The 23812-nt window shown below is 38.7% G+C and overlaps 3 protein-coding genes across 4 annotated transcripts in view; 1 reads left to right on the forward strand and 2 right to left on the reverse strand.

Annotated features, from left to right (window-relative positions):
* Window positions 1-138: 138 nt before the first annotated feature.
* Window positions 139-14639, reverse strand: mst1 (macrophage stimulating 1). The gene is made up of 19 exons (XM_054616965.1): window positions 14564-14639; window positions 14366-14424; window positions 13145-13289; window positions 12519-12634; window positions 12319-12433; window positions 11070-11206; window positions 10315-10435; window positions 10065-10183; window positions 7805-7979; window positions 6292-6422; window positions 5673-5775; window positions 4988-5124; window positions 4842-4874; window positions 4611-4722; window positions 4440-4517; window positions 4048-4194; window positions 3774-3880; window positions 3330-3469; window positions 139-2305 (listed from the first exon to the last, which is right to left on the reverse strand). Exons 1-19 carry the CDS (start codon window positions 14596-14598, stop codon window positions 2144-2146), a joined length of 2172 nt encoding a protein of 723 aa, XP_054472940.1. The 5' UTR covers window positions 14599-14639; the 3' UTR covers window positions 139-2143.
* Window positions 14640-14648: 9 nt separating this feature from the next.
* On the forward strand, window positions 14649-22577 carry abhd14b (abhydrolase domain containing 14B). Of its 2 annotated transcripts, XM_054616968.1 has the most exons (5): window positions 14649-14871; window positions 14970-15006; window positions 16206-16420; window positions 16805-17046; window positions 18558-22577. In XM_054616968.1, exons 3-5 carry the CDS (start codon window positions 16207-16209, stop codon window positions 18735-18737), a joined length of 636 nt encoding a protein of 211 aa, XP_054472943.1. In that variant the 5' UTR covers window positions 14649-14871; window positions 14970-15006; window position 16206; the 3' UTR covers window positions 18738-22577. The 2 variants fall into 2 exon arrangements, with proteins under 2 accessions (XP_054472943.1, XP_054472942.1); XM_054616967.1 differs by having other exon boundaries at window positions 14649-15006.
* Window positions 19475-23812, reverse strand: part of cacna2d2a (calcium channel, voltage-dependent, alpha 2/delta subunit 2a) — a 134553-nt gene continuing 130215 nt past the window's right edge. The window contains exon 37 of the mRNA XM_054616969.1: window positions 19475-23411. Coding sequence (XP_054472944.1) covers window positions 23289-23411 — 123 coding nt within the window. The 3' untranslated portion in view covers window positions 19475-23288. The remainder of the gene's footprint in view (window positions 23412-23812) is intronic.

Raw genomic sequence — 23812 nt, forward strand, 5'->3', positions numbered from 1 at the left:
GTCATCCTTCCTGGGTGGACATGTAGTGTTTTTGGAATGAAATATTTCCATTTGATTTTATGTTGAATATTTTTTATGAAGGTTTAAAGTCTTTTTTAACTTGCCTCCATGATTTTCATTGGTTACTTTGTACATTTGCACAAACTGATAAACAGAGACCGACATGATTGAACCACAGTGAATACACATTCCAGGGGCGGCGTGGAGTCATGTCAGGTGAGCATGCTGGCATGAGACCAAAATATAAAGCTTTAGGTTACAAAGATGAAGCACAGGGCTCCATTTAGATTCTTTATAGTTTCAGTTTATTAATATAATTCATAAATTCATAGATTAAATATCCCTTGAAATCTGACTAACACATTTTGAAAGAAAAAACCTGCATCACATTCACATTCATTCACAGATTGAAAATGATCTCATTCAACCTACACATTTAAAGGCATTAAACAAAATTAAAAAAAAGAAATTAATATTATTATTACTATGTATTAAAAATGTATTCAGGTTTCCCAGAAGCTTTATGCTTAAACAGTTGGTGAGAACTGCTAGTCTCATATGAATCTGATTAGTCATCCACTATAGATATTACTAAATGAAAGTGAACAGAATGACGCTGAAATCATAACCGTCAACCTGCCATTTCTAAAAGCTGTGTGCAGCAGGAGGATAATTGGCATCATTAGTTTAAGGGAACTTCTTCTACACTTCAGTCCTACTAGTTCTGAAATGTCAGTATTTTCAGATTTTCCAGACAAAAGGAAAAAGTGTGAAAATATCGAAGCGACAGAAAACAGACGGATAGAATGGGGGATATGGGGGGGGGGGGCAGGAGAAAGAATTGTGTGTGTGTGTGTGTGTGTGTCAGTGTGTGTATGTGTGTGTGAGTTCAGTGGCCCTCTGCAGGCCGGTGTGTCTGAGATTCGGTCGGACTCTGATCTTGAGGTTTATTTAAGCTGAATTCCGTGGGCTCATCAGGACCGGGTTACAAAAATCCTCCTATAGAACTAGAAAGAATGTGCAGCGCATACAGTTCTGCATAAGGCACAAAGGCATGTCTTTAGAGGTGGGGGCAGGCATCAAAAGACAGGCAGAGGAGGGATTTCTTTAGAGGCTGGGGGCAAAGAAGGTATTTTGGAGCTCCATTCAATGCCAAGGGGAGGAGGGGGAGGCATACAGTTTTGTGGTAAAGGGTGCATTTCCAGGGGATGTTAGGAACTTAAAATGTGTGCTGTAAACCCTGCACACCTCCACTTTTATTGGGAGTTACTTATTCTCAGTTATTCTCCTCTGAACCTGTGGGGCTAAATTAGTTTTTTACCCCTGCATCCCTTTTATTTCTTAGAGAATAAATAACAAAACAGTTCTAACACTTAACTTTAAGTCCCAATGTTTAGCATTTATAAGCAGTATATAAACTTACAATAAATTGTTTGTAAAACACAAAACATTTTTTTGCAGGCAGTGTTTATTAATGTATTTGTCAATGACTATAACACCTCATGTGGGCATGCAGCAAGTGGAGGCTAGTGTATAAACAGATAATAATACACAATATAATAATATAAAATATATGGGAAAAGTTATAACCATGGAACAAAACTGTAAACAATTAAATGTCTTTATATCTGCCAACAACTACATTATAGTTTAAATGTATATGCATTGCTTATAAATGCTAAACACGGAATCTGCTGAATTTTACTGAACTTCATTTATATGATAAATCTTCTCTGCATTGTTTTGCATCTCAACGAACTTGATTATGTTTTGGGGATAAAGATGTTTTCTGCTCATAGCTTAAATGCCCCGACTGATGCGTCTGAAAGTCAGTTAGTCTGGCTGTGAAAATTCACTAAATGTAAATGCATATATAAAATTAATTTAAAGCAGATCAAATACTGTAAGAAATGACTGTGCCGTCTTTGCATTTTCTCCATGAATGAACATTTCTTTTTTATGATATAATAGCATTTTAACTTAATGTTTTAACTAATAAAATCTGACTATGCATCTTAATGTAAATTTTTTTAATGTTTTAAACAGACATCTTAGAAGGAAAAAATGTATATGGTTAAGTGAAAAACTGGTCCTGAGGGTTGAGCAAATTTGATCAGTTCCTGCTGGATGGCAGTCTCTGGTTCTAAGCCATCTCCATGACCTTCTTGATCCAGTCAACGTAGACAGAGACACGGATGAAGATGTTGGGCTGCCCCGGGTGTCCACAGCGCCTCATGGGGATGATCACACCCTCAAGTACCCAGCAGTCGCTGTTCCGACACGCCAGAGGGCCGCCGTAGTCTCTCTGCAGACACACAGGAACAATACTCTGGAGTCATTATTTGTCTTTGTTATGACTGACTGTCAGTGCTGAGGTCGGAAACATCTTGCAGTCACATCTTGTCCAGTCCTCCTCCATTATCCAAATGGTGAATGTGTTTAATTTATAGGAACATATAAATAGATGTATGCTCTTTACTTCAAGTGATTTTCATCATCAAAAGATTTTTTCAACCCCAGTATTCGAAATATTAATTCACACAAAATAATCTTATTCTTGTTCATTGAAAGGAATTGTTTTGACATTTCAGGGATCTCACATATTCCCTTTCTTGCTCAGAGTTAGATGAGAAGATTGATACCGCTAAAGCTATATCCAGCAGCCGGTTAGCTTAGCATAAAAACTGGAAAGTGGGGGAACGGGCTAGCTTGGCTCTGTCCAAACAAACAAGATATAATGTGTTAATTAGTTAGCCATACAGGTGTAAGTAGGTAGATTTTGTATACTTTAAACAAAACCTGGCTAGCTGTGCTAAGCTAACTGGCTACTGGCTCCATCTTCATATTTAGCAGAGAGTGGTATTGATCTACTCATTGAACTCTCAACAAGAAAACGATTGTATTTTCCAAATTGATTTTCAACGCCATTACACACTGCTATAAATGTCAAAGAAAAACAGTCTGTTTTGGTGTGTCATGGTGACTTTAGGTGTTAAGACATATACCATGTTACCCACAAAGCATCTCTTCTAATAAAGGCAAAAGGCAACAATAAAATGTTTCCTTCCTTTTCTTGGGTTGTTGTTTGGTTTTAGTTTGTTTATCAATTTATATGATTTCCTTCCCCTTTCTTTCTTGTCTTTTTTCCCTCTACAGCTTTTTGAGTTCTGGTGTTTAAAGTTAAAATAAAGTAAAAACTGGTTATATGTAAATATATGTAAAGATATATATTTAAGAAAATTTTGAATGAAGCTGCTAAAGGGGGGAAAAAAAGATCTAAAATGGACAATGAAGCTTTAATGCTGTGCACACTTTTCATGGACACCTACCTCACAGGCGCCCACTCCGCCCTGGAAAGAGTTGGTGCACATCTCATTCTCACGAACACGACCTCTAAAGTATTTGTTGCATTCCTTGTTACTGAGAACTGGTATTTGGGCCACATGGAGGACAGTCTCATCTCCAGTCCCTTGAAAAACAGCGAGAAGGAGGAATGAGTTAGTGGCCAATGTGTTGAGGGAGATGGAGAAAAGAGAAAAGGAAGGTGGACAGATGTTGAATGTTTCTGGAAATAGCAAAGCCATCTGTTGCTCAATGGTCTGAACAGTTTTCTCATTTAGATGCAACATTACTTCAAGGGCAGAAACAAGATGCTTGTTTCTAAGGAAGTCATCTATTATCAATTACTGCAATTGAAGCATATTGTAGTTGCATGAAGCGCGGCATGTAGTTAATTCAGTGTCAACTTATCATTTCCAAAGGATTATACTTGCCTCTGGTCTCACCCCATCCTGCGATCTCACAAGTAGTCCCCTCAGCTACAATGTAGCGCTCAGGAGGGAGGCAGATCTGAGAGATACGCTCATTAAACTGAGCCGGGCTACAGAAAGGAGAGAGAGGCGGCGGGAAATTATTGGTATGTGAGTATGTGTGAGTGTGTGTGTGTGTGTGTGTGTGTGTGTGTGTGTGTGTGTGTGTGTGTGTGTGTGTGTGTGTGTGTGTGTGTGTGTGTGTGTGTGTGTTCTGGGGGCACTTTAAAGTACACACTATTCCAGTTGAAGCATGACCAGCTGAGACTCCGAGGGTCCGCAGACAATCTTTGTCAGAGGGATAGTTTGCACACCAGGCTCTCCTTCTTGAGGATCACGATACAGTGTTCCCATCCTGGCCGAGTATCCGGGCAGGTCAACGTAGCTGTGCACAAATGCAGACAAGCAAAAAGCAAAACTTTTTATTTCATGCCTTTACGTCTATTTAACAAAGCTCTTCCATAAGGACTGTGCAAGAGACATTTTCAAACAAGAGTCTGCAGTCATGCTAGCAGCTCTGTGAGGCTGTAGTTAGGCACGGCAGTGCTTTGAGCTAAATGCTAATATGTTTACAATGAGGATGCTAACTCCCTGCTGTGCTCCAAAAACTGTTAAATAAACAAGCTTTACCAGGAGGAGAAACACTGCTTGGTGCTGATCACCCATCTGGGGTTAACCATGGATCCTCCACAGAAATGGTTTCCTTTCCTGCACACATAAGGTCAGAGGTCACATAAAGCACAGTGCAGCGTATTTCATGTATTCATCGCCGGCTCAAACACTGTCAGCTCGCAGACTCACCTGTCTCTGAGGCTCACTGTCCACGGCGAATTCCCAGGAATCCCACCCACAATACGCGTCCTCCTCAGGATGCGCTCGTCTCTCTTCCCACACTCACTGAACTCCACATTCTCTGTGTTCAAAAAAGGGTAAAGTATTGTTGTACGTATTATTGTAAAAAAAATTAAAAAACAGATGAAAAGATTTGTTGTCAACAACAAAATATTTCTTCAAATTCATTCAGAAACTAACCTACTGATTCAGTCATTGGCACTTTCTCTCCAGCTGTTTGAAAACAACAAGGAACAGATGAATCGTTTAAGTCAGCAGACAGATTATGTTACTGTATACTCTGAAGATGTTGAAATAGATACAAAAACAAAAGCAGAGTTATGTACCACACTGTTTGATGGCACAGTAGTCAAACTCAGTTTTGGGGTCGGTGGTGTAGCACCAGGGTCCGTGCTGGTCCCCATCTGGGTTACGACAGTAGTTCTCCGTCAGGTTGGCCTCAGGATGCGTCCTTGGGTTTATCCTGGAAAATTTAAATGATTTTTTTCAAGTTATAAACATTACTATATATACCAGCTGTATACATTATTTACTAAGTACTGGTCTTGATGGAACTTTGTAGTCATATAACATATTTAATAGTTATTCCTGATGTAAAAAGCCACTGCACAATATACCAAAGAGACGGCTAAATGTTTGTCCAAAAATTAAACACTTTTTCCTGCAGCTGTTTCACCACCATCAATAATTAGTTTAGATTTTTCCAGCTGTAAGAAAGCTCCCACATTTACGTGCATTGCATTGAGGGAGAACAGTGTTCTCTAAAGCACATTGAAAAATCAAGGGTTTTTAGTGTGCATGACTGTTTAAAATGTACTTAATTTAGTGCGTTTTCTTGTGTGAATACACAACAAACTCCTGTTTTAAAGTATTATGCATATTGGGTAATGGACCCAGCATTAACATAAAGAAAACAAGCAGGGCCCGTTACATTCTTTGTTTAGTGTCATTGATGTTTTCATCTTGGATAAAAGAGCTTCTGTCTTTGTAGCACTTAAATGATCGCCGTACTTGGTCCGGTGAGGTGTGTTGACGTTCCATTTCTGGCAGGTGATCCCCTTACGAGTTTTGCGGACCATTCCTCTGTAGTTTTTTCCATTTTCGTGGTAGCAATCTAAAGAAATAATTATCATGAAAGCTTCTTTGATCAGAGGGAATGAGTCGAAGTTTTCAGGAGCCACAAGTGACAATAACATGAGAATGGTAAATGCAAATCGAAGTGTATTGATTGCAGAAGAAGAAATGAGCTATAATCAGCCAACATTAGCCATCTGAAGCTACTGGTCATATCAATTAAGGCTGTGGCAGAGAAACCTCCTGGTGGAGTGAATTGAGCAAGAGAGCATTGTATTGCTAAGAAATGTACATTTTGATTGTTGCTTCAATGTTGGGAAATAAAATATAGAGAAATTAAAAATACCATGATTATCAGCTCCTGGTCCAAATATTCTCAGGTTTCATTGGATAAAACTTGGACTCACGTGTTTCTATAATCATGGTTAAAGTCCTGTATGTTCTCATATAAATATTCATACAGACTCGGTTCCTTTACAACATCATCTTTATCCATTACAGTTGACAGCTGAAACTGAATTCATCTTTTTGCTCAAATCTGAATAAAAAGTCATACCTTCAGCCTCTATGTCGTCTGCACAGCGTTTGATCTGTAAGCAGAGAGCAGTCCTCATCTCTGGCACAGATGTGAAGCACCAGGGAGCCTCCGACCCATCTGGGTTACGACAGTAGTTCTCCTCCAAACCCCTGGATGAGACGTTATACACAGTCAATTGGTTTGTCATAAACAAACCTAAACACAGCACACTTAATACAGATAATCGCTTAAAACCAGACATACCAAACAAACAAAATTATAAACTTTATAAAACAAAGTATATTGCATAAAATTGGAGAATAACACAGGTTAAAAATGAAGGTAAAATACCTAATTTCCCAGGCATGAAGACAGCTTACCTGATCTGGGGTGCTCTATCTTTATATTTAGATCAAAAACTACCCTCCAAGGATTTTGACTGTGATCTCTGGTGCACTCAAACACTTTTAAATAGTCTGGTACTGGTCCATTCAGGCATTTATGAACAAGACTTGCTGCAAGATACTTTACATGTAAACATTTAACCATTGCAGTGATTTAAAATGTCCAGTTTCTTTAATAATCAAGGACATTTTTAACGATCCTAATAAGCGGGCCGGTCATTGTTTAATAATACCTAGTTAAATACAAAGTTAGTTCTTGATTATACCAAGGCCATATTTTTATTTAAGAATGTACAGGCATTAATATAACAATGCCCACTCTCTCATCACGAATGCTTTAAGTGACCTGTTACACAGTCAGACTTTAATGTATCTGTTTAGCCTGTTTACTGTTTAAGTAGAGCAGAGGTGTTCATAGTGGGAGGCTCACTGAATGTAAGTGAAAAAATTACATCAATCATTACATTCATTATTAAAATAACATCACATTGAGTAGCCTAAATGTTTTGTGGTTAAGTTAGAGATACATTAGAGAAAAGATATTTCAGAGATACAGTAGTTCTCGGGAATGTTTTCACTACTTACCGAGAGTCAGAAACTAATAAATGCATTAGGACAGACCTTTTTAATGTATTTGGTGAAGTCTGAAACAGCAATATTAAGCTGTTTTGGTTCAATTATTAAATGTGTGGGATCAAATAAAATTATAAATTGAACAAATGGGTGAGGGGGAGCCACTTTCCAAGCTTCCACAGTCTCAGACTTTGTAAACCCCTGATTTAGAGATGAAAGATTACACTGAAATAACATACAAATAAAATCCAACACTTCTTGTAACATCTACTAAAACTGGATGATTGAAAGGCTCGTAATCAATTCAGGCATGATGAATGAGTTCTCCATTACAAATAAGCTTAATATTCGTTTCACATTGCCACTCAGTGTGCAACCGGCACCTTAATCTGCAGTTGCTGACCACTTATCATCTAACTGTCAGCAGAGAAATAAGATCGGTAGAAATTTCACTGCAATGACATCTTGACATTAATATTCATGTGTGAGGCATAGAGAGCACTTTTAAAACAAACAGGCCATGAGGGCAGAAAATAACCCTCCTCCACCATGCTGTATGTTAGACATGTTCTTACTTGCATTCGTATGTGTTCGGGTAGAAGGGATGCTCATGAGGTTGTTGGGCATCCCACCGCTGACAGGGGATACCTGATGTTGTCTCGTTGACTTTACCGCGGTAATCCTCCCCACGGCTGCGGAAACAGTTAGTGGTGAAGCTGGAGCGCTGGCGTTTCTCCACCCGCACCTCAGCTGGAGGAAAAGAGCAAGTTGAAGAGGAAATAAATTAGTGTTAAAGGTCACTTCTGGGCCACACAGAGGGTGAAGTTAGAAGGATGAGACTATTTTGTGATTTGAGTTATGTAATTGTAATTAAAGTCCAAACAGAAAGTATTATTTTTTATCCATCCTTCTCTTTTCCAGCACAATCAATGTGATGACAGAATTACCTACAAACTACACTCTGTTGTTATAACTAAACTTTGTTGTAATAATAACAAATTATTATTCCATATAGAGTATTTCTCTGTCTGTTTCTATGAATCTGATTAAACAATCTTCTTTATAATTATCATGCCAGGTTGATTCCTACTCTCTACCATGTTTAATTTGAAGCCAGGATACAAATAAATCAATTTTTTTTGTGACATTGAGAAGATTGAAATGGGTAATTTATATATTTTTCTTAGATTCCTGAAATATCGATAACTCAATGTAAAGATCAATGATTTAGTTATTCCCTCTCAGCCCATTTTTAAATCCAGGAAATGATTTGCCAGATGTAAACTGAGTACTCCCACAAATGTTCTTCTGATTTGTTTGTCTGTCGCGGATACAAAAACATTGAATAAAAAGACTGGATAAAAGAAAAAGGTTGAATTTAAATATTACATTACAGTCATTTAGCAGACGCTTTTATCCAAAGCGACTTACAATCAGTAGTATATTACATATCATTCACCCATTCACACACTGATGACAGGCTACCATGCAGGGTGACACCATCAGACTCTAACTAACGTTCATGCAACATCCAGTCCACACCGATGGCAAGCCTTCGGGAGCAAATTGGGGTTAAGTATCTTGCCCAAGGACACATCGACTGGCGAAGCCGGGTATCGAACCACCGACCCTCTGATTGGAGAACTACCTTGCTCTCCACTACACCACAAATATGACTTTTTCTCTTCATATAAAAACACCAAAATAAAAAATGGAACTATGTGATGTTTTGTTATTATCTTTTTTGTTAATCTATGATGAGAATGAGAATTGATCTGGAGCAGGGTTTTGATTTTGGCTCAATGCTGCCTGCACCACAAGATGGTGCTCTCTTATAGATTTTGGGCCTGACAGTGAACTATGTCCTCAGTGGAAACCCCAACGCTGGCAGTGTCATCTTGCACAATTTGTGTTGAAATTCTGGAAAAAACACAGATGCCCTCGTTGGGTTTATTTATTAATTAATTAATTTATCTATCTTCTAAAGTTAAAAGTTTAGCATTTGACTCTTCCTTGGCGTGTCATTCATTATATTGAACATAGTCCCAACTGCAAAATAGTTAGAATCAGACCAGAAAAAAACAAACTAATACGTATTAATTTAGAATGTATAGTTTTTAAATTAATAAAAAAACACGTTGCATCATACCTTTCAATTTTTTTCCAAATAAATTGCACTACTCCCACTAATCCTAAGGGAAACTACAGTATACCACGGTAAAAACTCTCAGAAACATAAAGACTAATAAAAAACAAATAACTTCATTGTAAGTTCAAAACATTGTAATTAACCTCTATTTAACCTGAAAACCCTTTGGGGACGATGCAGGGCTCGAGTCTCTGACAAAGTTTAGCCGCATTCTCTCTTTGATCAAAGAGAATCATTGGGGCAATTGTAGAATGTCCCACGATTTGGAAAAGTAATTCGCACAAACACCTTAAAGGTGATTTTTCTAAATTTAATTACAGCGACTTAATGAGACTCTCTATTCAACTGTGTCTCCTAACACCGCAGGAATCAACTCGATTTAGTTCATGCCTCCTCATCTGTGCCAGAGGAAAATAATGGCAAAAACAAAACAGAAGAAAAAAGAAAACTATTCTCAGCACCGATTAATCTTACTTTCTTAATTAATTAATTTATCGTCACAAAATAGTGAAACATTTTTATAGAGAAAAAAAAATATTAAAAATGATTATTATTAAACAAGATTAATCCGTTGTCATGATTATTTTTCTTTCCATTGACTAATCAATGAATCAACTTCTCGTTCTTTAAAATTATCATGAACATTTCTAATCGAGTTACTATGAAAAAACCCCCCAATATCTTACTGCACTTGCGGATCTCACAGTTCTCCCTCTCCACCTCAGTGTCTGTGGTGTAACACCACGGCACCGGAGAGGCGTCGGGGTTACGGCAGTAGTTGTCATCTAAACTCTTATCAGGGTATCTGAAAAACAAACAAATTTTCTTTTTTTTCACAATAACAAAACAAAGGACTGAAACAGTTTAGAGCACACCAGTTTATATGATCAATTAACTGGGCTGATGGCAGGTAATGTAGAGATGAATACTCAATACTTTTCAGGCTGGTAGATGTGTTGGTGAGGGTACTGCTGGTCCCATCTCTGACACTCTCGGCCACTCACAGTGTGGTCAACCTGCCCTCGGTAGTCTTCTCCATTACATGTGATGCATACATCTGAAAACAAAACCACAAACATGGCCTTGAAGTCAGAAATATGAGAGAGAAAAAAAACATTGCTCGTCCAGAAATATCTTATTTTACTGGTTCCATAATATCCAAACAATTCCTTTTAAAGTAACTGACATAATTGTTATTAGTAATGGAAGGTTCCTAGAAAGACAATGTTATTTGGTGCTACTTATAGGGGAATGCTGTTCAACTGGTGCTCTTGGTAATTACAACCTTCTTTTACCAAAGTAATCATCTTTTAGTCAGAGTGCAGCAGGTCAGCCGAACATGCAAACAATGTGAAATTAGATTGTCTGTGTAGCTGAAAATTGTAGGAAAACATGGTGAGTTAAGAAATGAGTCAGTATTTTTTAAGTTTGAATGGATTTGTGTGTTTTCCTGCAAGAAATGAAGCAATAAGCTGTACACAACAATGAAACTACATTTCCCTCATCTTTCTTTAAAAACTCAAATTAATGAGTGAAAAACTATGTGCACTTTAGAGTATTGTCTTTATTTCCCCTTTTATTAGTAACAAGAAAACTTTCTAGAAAAATGATTGAGAAATATCAGGACCCGCAAAGGAAGCGTTCCCCATCGCACTTTTCATAGAGCATGTATAGAAATGTTTGGGCTGTACCATCTTTGCACTGGGGGATGTTGCAGCTTTCATAACGGCGCTCAGGGTCGGTGGTGTAGCACCACGGACCGATCCGATCTCCGTCTGGGTTCCTGCAGTAGTTCAACTCCAAACCGTTGGTAGCTGTGGGAGTCCACCTGAGACGGACAGAGAGTTTCACAGTGAGTGACGGACTGCTTCAGTAAGCATGTCAAACATGTTATAGTGTCACATTTGTTTCTTTTATGAGCATTGATTGCATTGCTTCGGAAATGTAACATGTTAAAGTGACGACTCGCAGCTTTAAACTGAGGGTGTTAACAACCACTGAAGATCAATAGTGTGGGAGCTCTTTTTATACACAACTATGGACTTTGACCATTTGATAGCAGAAAAAATCCATTATAACCTAAAAACACAGTGACAAACCAAAACAGCTACCACCTGCTTTTGGAAACGAGGTAGATCAGAGTATTTGGGCGCAAAAAACAGAAAACAATGCGCTAAAGGAGGCTTTAAAGCTCTGAAGAGTCGGTTTTTGTGAGTGACTCCTTTTAACATCACATGCAATCATTTAAATCAGCTGTTTATCTAAAAAACATTGATTAGTGGAGCTTTAAATTAAATTGTCATATTTACTATTTTTGTCAATGACAGCCTTAAAATCTACAACCCACGAACAACAACAGACAGTAAGCGTCTTCTCTGACAGGCCTGTACTGCAGCAAGCTTCACTTCCTGATTGTTTTTCAATTTAGATTTTGCTTTTAGTACTTTTTATGCCTCTGTCCGTCTGTTCATCGTTCCTTGGAACACCTTGAGTGAATTTCTTCGAATTTGGCACAAACATCCACCTGGACTTGAGGTTAAACTGATTATATTTTTACGATCAAGATCACTGTGACCTCACAAAACAGGTCTTTGGCCATAACTAAAGAATTAATATGCTAATTACAACACTTTCATACAAATGTCTAATAGGATAAAATGATGAAGTGATAAGATTAACTGCAACATGACTGGTTTGACTGGAAACATTTAACTGTTTGGCCATAAAACATGTCTTGTTTAGCTTGTCTGTATATTTGATGATTATCTTTAAAAAGGCTGTGAGTCCTTAACTGTTCACCCCATATGGATGTTAGAACCTTCGAACTCCCTTAATAGCAGTTAACCTCACAATTGTCCCGCCACTTTACACCTGATGTGCCTGATCACACTGCACCAAAGACTAGAGCCTCTACAAAGATGAATCAGAGGAACGTCTCACCTGTGATCATGAGGAAACTTGGACCACCACTGTTGGCAGGTGAGCCCGCTTCTTGTGAGGAAGACTTTCCCTCTGTAGTCTTCTCCTTTACCCACGATGCACTTTCTGACATAGACTTCATAGTAGAAACAAAACAATCAATCAAACTCCCGCACTGATCCATCACATTGATCTCTGTAACATCACACAGTGAGACTTACCTTTCTTTTCATAAAGATCACAGTTTACGTTCCTCTTCACCTCTGCGTTGCTCCCGTCACCGACCCACGGCAGATGTTTACAGGAGACAAAAGGACGTGTCTCGTAGTTGAACGCTCTGGTGATGAGGGGTATTGATGGAAACTTACAATAAGGTATATAAATTAATAAATTAATAATGTTCAATCATTTTCCTAAAACAGCAATGAGCAAAAGCAAATGTTACTCAAACAGCAGTAAAAAGTGAACTTTTTATTTGGTCACATTTGGTGCGGGACAGTGTATTGATTTAAATTAACTACAGTGTGTGTGTGTGTGTGTGTGTGTGTGTGTGTGTGTGTGTGTGTGTGTGTGTGTGTGTGTGTGTGTGTGTGTGTAAAGGAGCATGTCATCTAGTGCAACAGTGCGGCTCATTGATGTGTTTTTAATAGATTTTAGACAACAATAACGGAGCTCTATAAGGTACAATGAATAAACTATAACTTTTTGTAGCTTTGTCTACACAGACACATTTTGGTAAAATCAATACATTTTTTGTTTGGTTTTTTTACTCATTGAAAATAAGAAAAACATAAAATTGTACCAGACGTGTCTTTTAATTTACTTCACAGTGAGCCATCACGATTACCTGCAGTCCAGAGACTGAGAGCAGCGAGTGGCACAGTCCTCGAGGTTCAGACCCGTCAACAACAACACTCGAGCTGCGTTCCAGGGGGTGGGAACCAGCTCTCTGCCCTCTGAGCGCTGGAAGTCATTCAGGGGACTTCGGTAGCCTGTTTATGCAGAACAGAACAATAAAACAATATGAAATGCATCTGGCAGGACTGTGTCTCTATCTACTGAGTCCAGGTTTTTGAACTGGAGTGCAGCTGCTCACTGGTACCAACTGCAACATTTGGGCACGAGCCTGCACACATATAACCTTTGGACCAAGACACTGCTGGTTTGTGAGAACAGAGACCAGAAAAAGCTTTAAACAGCAACTCGGTACACCACCGGTTACTACATCAACAACCACCAATACTCCTACTTATATTACTACTACCGGTATACATTGACGCAGTGATAAAATGTATAAAATAATAATCCTAGTAATCACAAAAAATACAAGATTGAAAATTATTGGTTTTGTTTTTCATGCTCTTCCACTTCAGTGAAAACTAAATTTGTATTTTTTTGATCATCTGACGGATAAATTGTTCATTTATCTGTTAAAAAAAATCCTCCAACTTCTGATTTTTAATAGAATATTTAAAAAGCATCTTGGATTAACTGGAAAATGCATCATCACAAAACAAAAACAGGCTGTTTCTTCATGAAAGTGGACTTTTTAGAGCTAGTGGTTCACAAAGAACAGCGGCACTATAAACATGATGATCTGATAGAAAGTGATGCATTGCTGTAGATTAAACTACCCAACAGTATACAAAGGGGTTAAAAAATCTACGGCAGGTTAAATTCAACAAACACTTTCATAAAGCAGTAATATTAATACCAAGACATACTATTTAATATTAAATCAATGACAAGGACCATTTTAGTACTTTTACTTTTGAAACTACTTTTGAGGACTTTTAGTTGTAGTGAAATGTTTTTAAAGAGTGATATTGACACTTTTACTAAAGCAAAATATCTTAAAGCTTCTTCCACCACTGAGACCACTTTCAGATTTATTACATAATAATCCTGGTACCCTCAAAAATACAAAAAATAATGGACTACTTTCTTTTGTTTAGTTTTTTTTTGTTACACACTTTTTAAATAAACATTTTAACTCTTCATAACAATACATACTATTAATATGAGTACTTTATAACTGAAGACATTGAGGATCATAACACTTTCTTACCAGCAGCCAGTCCGACTGTCAGGAGAATAAACTGCAGCAACAGTTTCATTTCTTGTGGTCTGCGGAGGATAGAGGCAGTTTAATTACACTGAATGGAAGTCAGACTGATGTCTCTGCCTTGAGGTCCTTATGGAGGATTAAACATCAGATCATAGGTCAATCTGACACTGAAAAAAAAAAATCCTCCTATAAACTCACAGCAGGAGAATGTTGGAAAACCCCGCAGAAAACATACAACATTGACTTAAACACAACCACCCACACTGAGCTCTTACTCAAACAGAGGCCCTAATCCTCCGAACACAGCCAATCAATACTGCGTATTAATCATTAATGACGAGTGGCACATCAGTACTTGGTCATGTACTTCTTTTCATGATACTCAAATGATTTCACTCTGACAGCAATGTGACTGACGATTAAACCAAATATTGTGCAGAGAAAAATACAGAAATTGTCTTAAATTGCTGTCAGAACAAAAGCAGTTCCCTTTACAAACACTAGACGTCAGTAGAATAATCTTCCAGAGGTTTTTTTTTTTCTTCCTGTTTTCCGGGAAACTACAGCTGGTTTCAGACTAAACTCTGCTGCTTTTACTTTGCAGGTTAATCGATCATCGGTTCACTGCTGGAGGCTGTCAGGTAAGAAAAGGGCGGACTATTTTCTCATCGTGTTTTTAGATGAAGGGCTGAGAGCGAGCTCGATATTACAAATCAAATGATCTCATCTGGACTTTGGTCACTGTTCAACCTGCCAGATGTCCACAAACTCTTCGTCTAGTCAGAACTGGACACAGCAACAGTAAACTGCAGCGGACGACACAATAAGCAGAGCAGTCCGATGCAATACATGTTTCTGTGGAGAAACTTACAAAGTGTAACTTTTTGAAATGATGGCAGAGAGCTAAAGTAAAAAATGGTCTGGTGTGTTAATGTCAGCAGCTCACCTGATACTTTTCTATGGAAACTTTGGTTGTAAATATGGTACTGCATTAGTTTTTTCTTGAGGTACTTGTACTTAAGTATTTCCAATTTATGATACTTTATGTTTCTACTACACTACATGTCAGAGGGATGTACTTGTTTACGTATTCAACTGTTTAACTCTACTTAAAGTCCCCTAGTTAGCAATGAACAAAGGTGTATTACCCACTTTAATGTGGTTGTACTCATTTCAGTTCTCATTTGAAGACATATTTGATATTATCACAACCACTGGTGGAAGGTAACTAAGTACATTTATTCAACTACTGTCCAATGTTAAGATATTTGTACTTTAATTGAGTGGTTTCATTGTATGCTGTTTTTTTACAACTTCTCCACTACATTTATCTAACAGCTTTAGCTACTAAATTATTAACACAAAATAATCTACTTTTATGTAATGTTCTAGCTTAAAATACCCAGCATTATATAGAGGAATTCAAAACAGCCCCACTTTTACCAGCTACACTAAAGTGATGCTTATCATTAATTTATCAAGTGTTATAATCCAAGAATAAAGTATGATTCTGAAATGGACCATTCTGCATAATGTCTATTTTTTACTGTTACTAGTATTTTGGAGTATATTTCAGAATAAGAATCAGAAGCTGTTTATTGCAAGGTACGTTACACATACAAGGAATGTGGCTAGGTGATTATTGATGCATAACAGTAAACACAGAACAAATATAAGACATCATTTTCAAAATAGAAATATGAAAATGTACAATAAAATATGGTAAACAAATGAACAAATAAAAGTATGTTAAAACAAGTATATTATTTTGATGCTTAACTTATTATTTAACTTTACCAAAACATAATAATAATGTGAAGTTACACATTTCTCTGTTCAGGATGTCAGCTGTTAAGATGACGGAGGGGAGTGTGCAGGTGGAGGGCTGCAAAGCGCCGCTGTTCTACAGACAGAGTGAACCTTCTGAAGGGGACGTGAGGATGTCCGTTTTACTCCTCCACGGCATCCGTTTCTCATCAGAAAACTGGCTCAACATCGGCACTCTGGAGACTCTGGCCAAAGCAGGATGCCGTGCAGTCGCCATCGACCTGCCAGGTGAGTGTGACGGCCCTGAAAGCCAACCCATATGGAGGGATATTTTTGATGGAAGGTGGAGGCAATCAGGCGCTATGGGTTCGTTAACTGAATCCATGAGCTGTTTGTTAAAGTCACCGGTGCAGCACGCCAAATCAGTGGCCAAACTACAACAAATAACTTTTTTTTCATTTTTTTTGAGCAACGGTATGAACCTGGTCCCTTCTCCTCATGCAGTATCTCTGCCTCACAGTTTGAAAACATCTGATCTAAAGGTTCTGGTTTAAGATTAATGTGAAACCCTGCTACCCTCGTCTTGTTCTTCTTCATGTCTTACGCCTTCATTTGTTTGCTCTCCACTCTCTCTCTCTCTCTCTCTCTCTCTCTCTCTCTCTTTGTCCACAGGATTCGGCCGGTCTAAGTCAGCCGAGGCCCCAGCAGCGGTCGGACAGCTGGCCCCCGCAGGTTTCCTGAAGGAGGTGTGTGATCAGCTGAGCCTGAGCCCGGTGGTGGTGATCAGCCCGTCCCTCAGTGGGATGTACTCCCTCCCCTTCCTCCACCAGCACCAGGCTCTGATACGGGCCTACATCCCTGTAGCGCCCATCTGCACCGAGAAGTTCACAGCAGAGCAGTACCAGAGTGTAAAGGTACTGTGTGTAGGGTTTTACTTTATAATCCCTTTATGCTCTTCATTTCCTCTTTTAAGGATAACTTGAGCAACCGTGAATGTCAAACCCCATTTTCCAGCAAAACCTTCTCTCTTTTTTACATACGACTGTGAGAGGAGCAGATGTCATTTGACTTTCACACTGGCATTCATCCTGCTCCCAACAATTTAAAAAAAAAAAACATTTCTCAAATTGCAAACCAAGTGAAGGCAGATTATCCATGAAGGAGACGTGTTTGTAACTGAAAAGTAGTTCCCCTCCAAACCATTGTAAATGAGAGCGTTGTGGCTGCTTCATTGATTTGGGGAAAAAAATCAAAGCAGAAAAGCAGCGACATGATAACAAAGTGAGATTCTGGTATAAAAATAACTGAATACATACAGTACAGTAAAAAAAACCAAAATCAGATATAAAGCAAGTGGTGAAGGCTTACCTTGAAAGCTGTAGTTACTTTGCAGGTTGAGATTTTTCATAGAAAATATAAGCTTGTAAAATATAAAGTTGTTATAATTAGCTCCATCTTGGCATAATACAACTTCCAGTTATCTCTACACATTTAAGCATCAGAAAATATAATGCAATTTAAAAATAAGTAATAGTCTAACACTCATCTTTCTGCATTATAACATAAAGGGCTTTATCCCTCATGAAGACGTTTTGATGTTATCTTGGTTTAACCTCTTGAATGTGATGTTGAATGTCATCAGAAGGCGAAGGTTTTAATATCTCCTACAAACAGCAACACTCGATTAGATAGAGGTGAAAACCGTGTGGCCCTAGAGAAGAGGGAGATGTAACAATAGTTAAAAAATTATGACACATTTTTTCATACAGTCGTTGGGTGTTGCACTTGATTGTTCACACTCAAAAAGCGACAGAAACGTTTGTGTCAAGAGGGAAGAAAAAGCTAGAGAGAGAAGTTCGAACCATGGCTCCTTTCTCACCTCAGCACAGCCGACCAATCACGACGAGAGGTCAGTGTTAATGCCAGATTGTTTGGGGGTAACTCAGCCGCTGTTGCTTCAGTCTTTGTTTAATCTGTTTCTTGCAAATCCCCCAACTTAATGTAAATGCACAACTAAATCTTTAGAGTGCCCCTTTAATGCAGGACTTTTACTTTGTAGTGGAGTGTATTTATGTCTGAGTATTGTGTGACTTAATTTATGTTAATGGTCTAAATACTTTCTCCGCCTTTAATAAAAGCTAATATTAAGGTCTGCCTGACTACTCTTTTATATACTTGTATTTATTAGTCACACCATATAAAATAAGAAGCTTGTTTTTTATCTTTTTATGAGACCTGTTTCAATGTTTTTTAACTTGAGGTAAAATAGAGGACAAATACAAAATCTCTTTAGTTGCGGGTTTGAATTTAAAAGCAAACTAACAAAAACAGATTTACTCAAAAGGAGACAAGGGACTCTGGAAATGATTCATCAGAAAGAACTCTTACTTTCATGTGTGTTTTTTGTGTCCCGTCTCTCCTCCAGGTCCCATCGCTGATCGTTTACGGCGATCAGGACACTCAGCTCGGAGAAGCGTCACTGAACAACCTAAGCCATCTGGCCAATCACAGCGTGGTGGTGATGAAAGGAGCGGGTCACCCCTGTTACCTGGACGACCCTGACACCTGGCACAAAGCTCTCACTGACTTCCTAAATACGCTGTGACGCTCCTCGTGGAGAGATACTCAACAACAGTCACACATACATGACTCAGAGGAGCCACACAAAAAAACCCACAATATTCATTCATGAGAAATTCAGAAACCTGATTTTCACTCTTTAAATAGAACCAGTAATGAAATTGAGAGGTGGAAGAAGAGAAATTAAGCTAAATCATTCAAACATATTTTCTATAAATACGCTTATGCACTTTTCTTAATTAAATGAGAAGATTTATATATCTCATCTACTGTTGTAATGATATTCAACCTGGTAAAATATACTGAGTTGGTTATAATCTAGGGCAGAGCAGCTAAGCAAAAAGTGATTACAGCTCCTACAATTTCACTAAAAAGGTTATTTATGTCTCAAAATTACTTGATTAAATTTACGAGTTATATTTGAAAGATTAAGAAAACATGGTTGTGTTTTGATCTGGTAGATTTATCTGAAAAACTAAAGCTGTTTACAGGATTTGTGCCTGTACAATGACTGTGTCCACTACCTTTTGAAATCAAAATTACGCTCCTGAACATGAGAGTTGTGTTAACTGTCTCGTCTCGGTAAGAAAGCTAATAAGTGCATTTTCAAGATCTCAAACTTTTCCTTTAATACCATAAAAACTATTGGGTAATATAAATAAAAGTAAAGGTGCAATAATATATATTACATTATCCTTGTAAGCAGATAAATGAATGTCCGATCTATGTCTCAACAATAAGACAAAACACCACACGCTGAAATGAAGTGAAAAATATGAACATTATTTAATAACTGATTCTCTGTAATAAACAATTTGAAAATATTTTACAAGGAGTCACAGACACAATATTTTACAAATTTTGCCCTCTTCTTTTAGTTTTTTTTGTTAGCTTCATCTGTACAAAAGAATGGAGCGACATGGACCAGTGTCCAGAAAAAGAAGGAGCTAAATCTTCCAAGCACACAAACATTCACACTCACACACGTACAAGAAATTAAAACAAAACCAAAAAATAATTCAAAACATTTTGACTTCAGATCTCAAACTTATCAACAGTGCGGTATTCCTATATTTTTTATAACTTCACTTAAAATTTGACTGATTTTACTCTTTATTTTTTTTCTCTAAATGTTGCTGTTATTTTTTAAACACACTTGTCAAACATGGTCACAGAGCACCAGACTACAGACTACAGAATCACATACGCACGTGTCTTTCCCACAGAGACGCACCAACACAGATGCAGCGAGGGTCGGGAGGGGGCGAGAGGCTTTATGAAAACCACCGCATACTTATTCAAGGTCCTGTCCTAAAGCTGACCCCTCCCTCTCATCATCCCCAAGCTGGTCCAATTCTCAATTTTTTTATTTATTTTTTATTTTGGCAAAAGTAAATTTGTCAAAACCACAGAAATCAGACGTGTGGTCCCTTCAGAAGACTTTTTTTCTGTCGGGATGCACACACAGACGTCACTACATGATTCCTCCATGACCTCCTGTTCTACGGGACCGTACTGCTCTGTGGAGACCCACTCCCTGAGCTTGCCTCTGACATTCCCACCCGCTCGCCAAAAAAATCCCCTGGGAAGTGCCGTCCTTGGCTTACTTCTGCCTGGTGTTTGACATCTCCCAGCTGGGCATGAATAAGTGTCATTACATGTTCGCTTATAGGTGTGTTGTGCATAATGTCTCGGTGCAAAAAAACAAAACTGTAGGCCTACATACTTAGTTTGTGTGTGAGGACTGTAAGCGTACAGAACCAGGAAGAGAGAGGAAGTTGCAGGGGGTACATTTCCACAGGCACGTGTAGCACTCATTTACAGACAGTGGAAATGGGGAAATACAGACAGAATTAAATGGCACAGGACAGAGACAAACAAATGCCAGAAAAGTAAAACTGCATCCGGCATCAGATGATTGGTACTGAACACTGAAAAGAGCCAAATTGGAAATACACTTTCATTTTATTTCAGTCTTTTGTTTTATCTGAGTCGGATTTGTTCGGAGCCGCACTGCAGTTACTGTGCCAGCATGTTTGTCATATCAAATAGTACCAACAACTGTACAGAGTGAGAAGTTAAGGTTCAGATAGTAGAGTGAGTCTTCCCTCTGGAGCACTACAGTGAGGTTTGGGTGGGTGTGAACATTGAAGGTCGGAGGCTTTTTTTGAAATTTAAAAACTCCCACTTGGCTTTCAAGCATTTAATCAAAACATCAATCAGGCATCAGTCAATAACGAACCATTTCAAGACGTAAAAATACAAAATTAGAGCTCACTATACTTACTGCAGAACACCAAGAAAACCCAGGGAGTGAATATTTTTGGAGGATCTATTTGTGTGTGGGTGAGTAAACATGAGGGAGGGAAACGTATCAGAGCTCCGTACTGTGTAACACTAAGGCATTTAGAGAGGCTTTGTTAAATATGTTGCATTTGAAGCAGAAAACACTGATGAACTACACATTCTTTCGGACACCTCTGCTCTTAGATAAACATTTAGGCAGACTGATGGTTAAAGATGGATTCTGTTTGTTTCAGTAAAGTCCCTTTTTTTTTTTCTCCACAACATCACTGGGTTTTTGTCCATTGCAACACAGGAACAGTATAAACAGCTATGCTACCACAACTGTCATCCCTCATACACTCCACTTCTCATTTTTGAAGACATTCCCTTTGAGGGTTTTTAATGCAAACTAACACACGCGCACACATCCACACCCACAAACACATACGATTCAGGCAGAACTATAGCAGTCAGGTGGCCCTAAAAACGCTCTATGGCCAGTTAAGTCGCTGTATACGGATATCATAGCTCTATACATGGCTTTGTAAAGGAACGGTATAGTAACTCCATATGATGGCAGTCAGGTGGCTCTGGAGCAACCACAACCGAGAGGGGCAAATACATTAAGCGAGAGCCGGTCAGTGCGATGACTCTGTGTAAAGCTATTTTTTTTTATAGCCGACAGATTCAGTCTCACAAGCTCCTCCAAGGTGGCTGCTCTATAAAGGTACTATACGGTAGCTTTACTCTTATACAGCCGATGTGGTCCAAAACAAAGTGCATCAAGGCACTATGAAACAGAGCGGCTCCTAAACATTGTAATGATCAAATGATGAACTGCGACGGATTACAACCATACTACTACTGTACGTGATCACCATATTTAGTTGCCTCTTCTGCACTTTTGTTGGAAATGTTGATAAGCCCCTATCCCCCAGCAGCGAATGGTTTTGAAGTTTGAACAGCATCAGTCAAAGGTAATAGAAGCCCCCAAATAAAAGAAAAAAGCCCATCAGGTACTACTACGAGACGCTCATGAGGCCGAGATCTTGGTGTGTCTGTTGTACGACCAGAAGTGAAGCACATATACAAATTGTGATCAGGTTACTGGAGAAGCCTCATGAGGATTGGCAGAGGTGAGCTTTCCCATCAGCGAGCACAGGGATTTCTGTTTTTTTTTCTTCATTTTTTTTAAACATCAGTCCAAAACCAGAGGTCAGAATGGTCGATTGAGAATAAAACACAACATCAACGATGCTCTGAATCTGCAGTCACAGTATACTGATTCATATTTTACAGCTGTCACTAGTGTGTAAGCCAGATAGCACTAGCGTTAAATAGTAAATATGAGAAAAAATACTTCAAGAAATGCGATTATCATCGTGTCATTTCCATAATCCGCAGTGGACGTTTTTTTAAAAAGCTTCAATATGTAATTAGGCGCTGCACAAAATGAATCTGCATTCAGTGTCTGAGTGTGTCCTCGTCCTCTCATGGTTTATCCTTAATCTAAATCAGAAGCCATTTCCTCTTTCTGTTTTGGCTATAAAAAATAAGACCACATGAAAGTCCATCTCATTTTGGCAATTAGATATAGTGTATAAATAAATTCATGTCTTTTTAGATAAACACCTAACAACTTCCTTTTTCAAATTAAACCTAAATATACTGTTGGTCTGGAATACTCATCACTTCAGCGGTTTATACTTGACATTTTGTATACTTGACAGATCTTTTTTTTCTGTTATTTTGTTTTATGGTGGCTATAACTGGCCGAATGGTCAACAGCCTCCAACCAGAGGCGAATGACAGAGCGGTGAGACTCTGAGATGGAGGAGAGAAGAAGAGGGAGAAGTCCCACTGTCTGTCTGATCGAAGGCAGACAGACAACCTCAACTCTCCAGTCTGTATGAGGCGGGAGGTCTGTGGGGAGGACATCGGACTGTCCTCATTGGCCTCCCTTCTCTGGGTGGTGGAGGTGGTGGTTGTTTTCTCTTTTCTGACAAATCCTCTGATGATCCAGGTGGTCCTGCACCACCCATTCCTCCGGCAGATGAAGGTTAACTGGCTGAAGACGCAAACGTCCGGCAGCTGTCACTAAGCGACACGAACTGAAGCGAGCTGGGTAGCGCGGCACTCAGGGCTTCCAACTTGCCGTGAAGGGAAGTCCCATTATTACCTATGACTATATCATGAGGGCGTAGGGGCATGGAGGCGGGAGGGTGGAGGTGGGGTCGGAGGGTTCTAGGTTGGGGAGGGCTAAAAGGAGGATAAGTGGAGGGAAGTTGAATTAATGTAGTAGAGAGTGAAAGTGGGGGCTGACGGCTGGATAGAGCAGAAGCAGCTGAATGAGCAGTAAGGTGTAGAGGGACGGACGGAAGGAGTGTCCTCGTCCACAGTCTGATGTGTTCTCCTGCAGAGAGAAAACTGAAGCTGTAAGTACACATCTAGTACATCAGATGTGTGTTTAATAAAAACATATTATTCCTCATGCTTTGTTAGTTATCAACTCATTTGTACAATGAGTCAGGAAGCACCCACTCCCCAACTATTATTGTGATTCAGTCTCAATTAAAATCAGTATGTTCTCTCTCACGCCTGTATTTTAATGCTACAAATTACAATGTAACTAATGTTTGCAAAATCACATATAAGACAATCGGCCTGATTACCAAAGTAATTGACTCTGTTTCACCGTTTATGTTCTTTATATGTTTAAGTCAACCTTCATTCAGTTAACTTCCAGTTTCTAACTACGACTTGCTCAGAATCATTTATGTGGACTGGAGAAATAAAATGTTAACATTATAAGAT

This window comes from Anoplopoma fimbria, chromosome 17, assembly GCF_027596085.1.
Source record: "Anoplopoma fimbria isolate UVic2021 breed Golden Eagle Sablefish chromosome 17, Afim_UVic_2022, whole genome shotgun sequence".
Taxonomy (NCBI): domain Eukaryota; kingdom Metazoa; phylum Chordata; class Actinopteri; order Perciformes; family Anoplopomatidae; genus Anoplopoma; species Anoplopoma fimbria.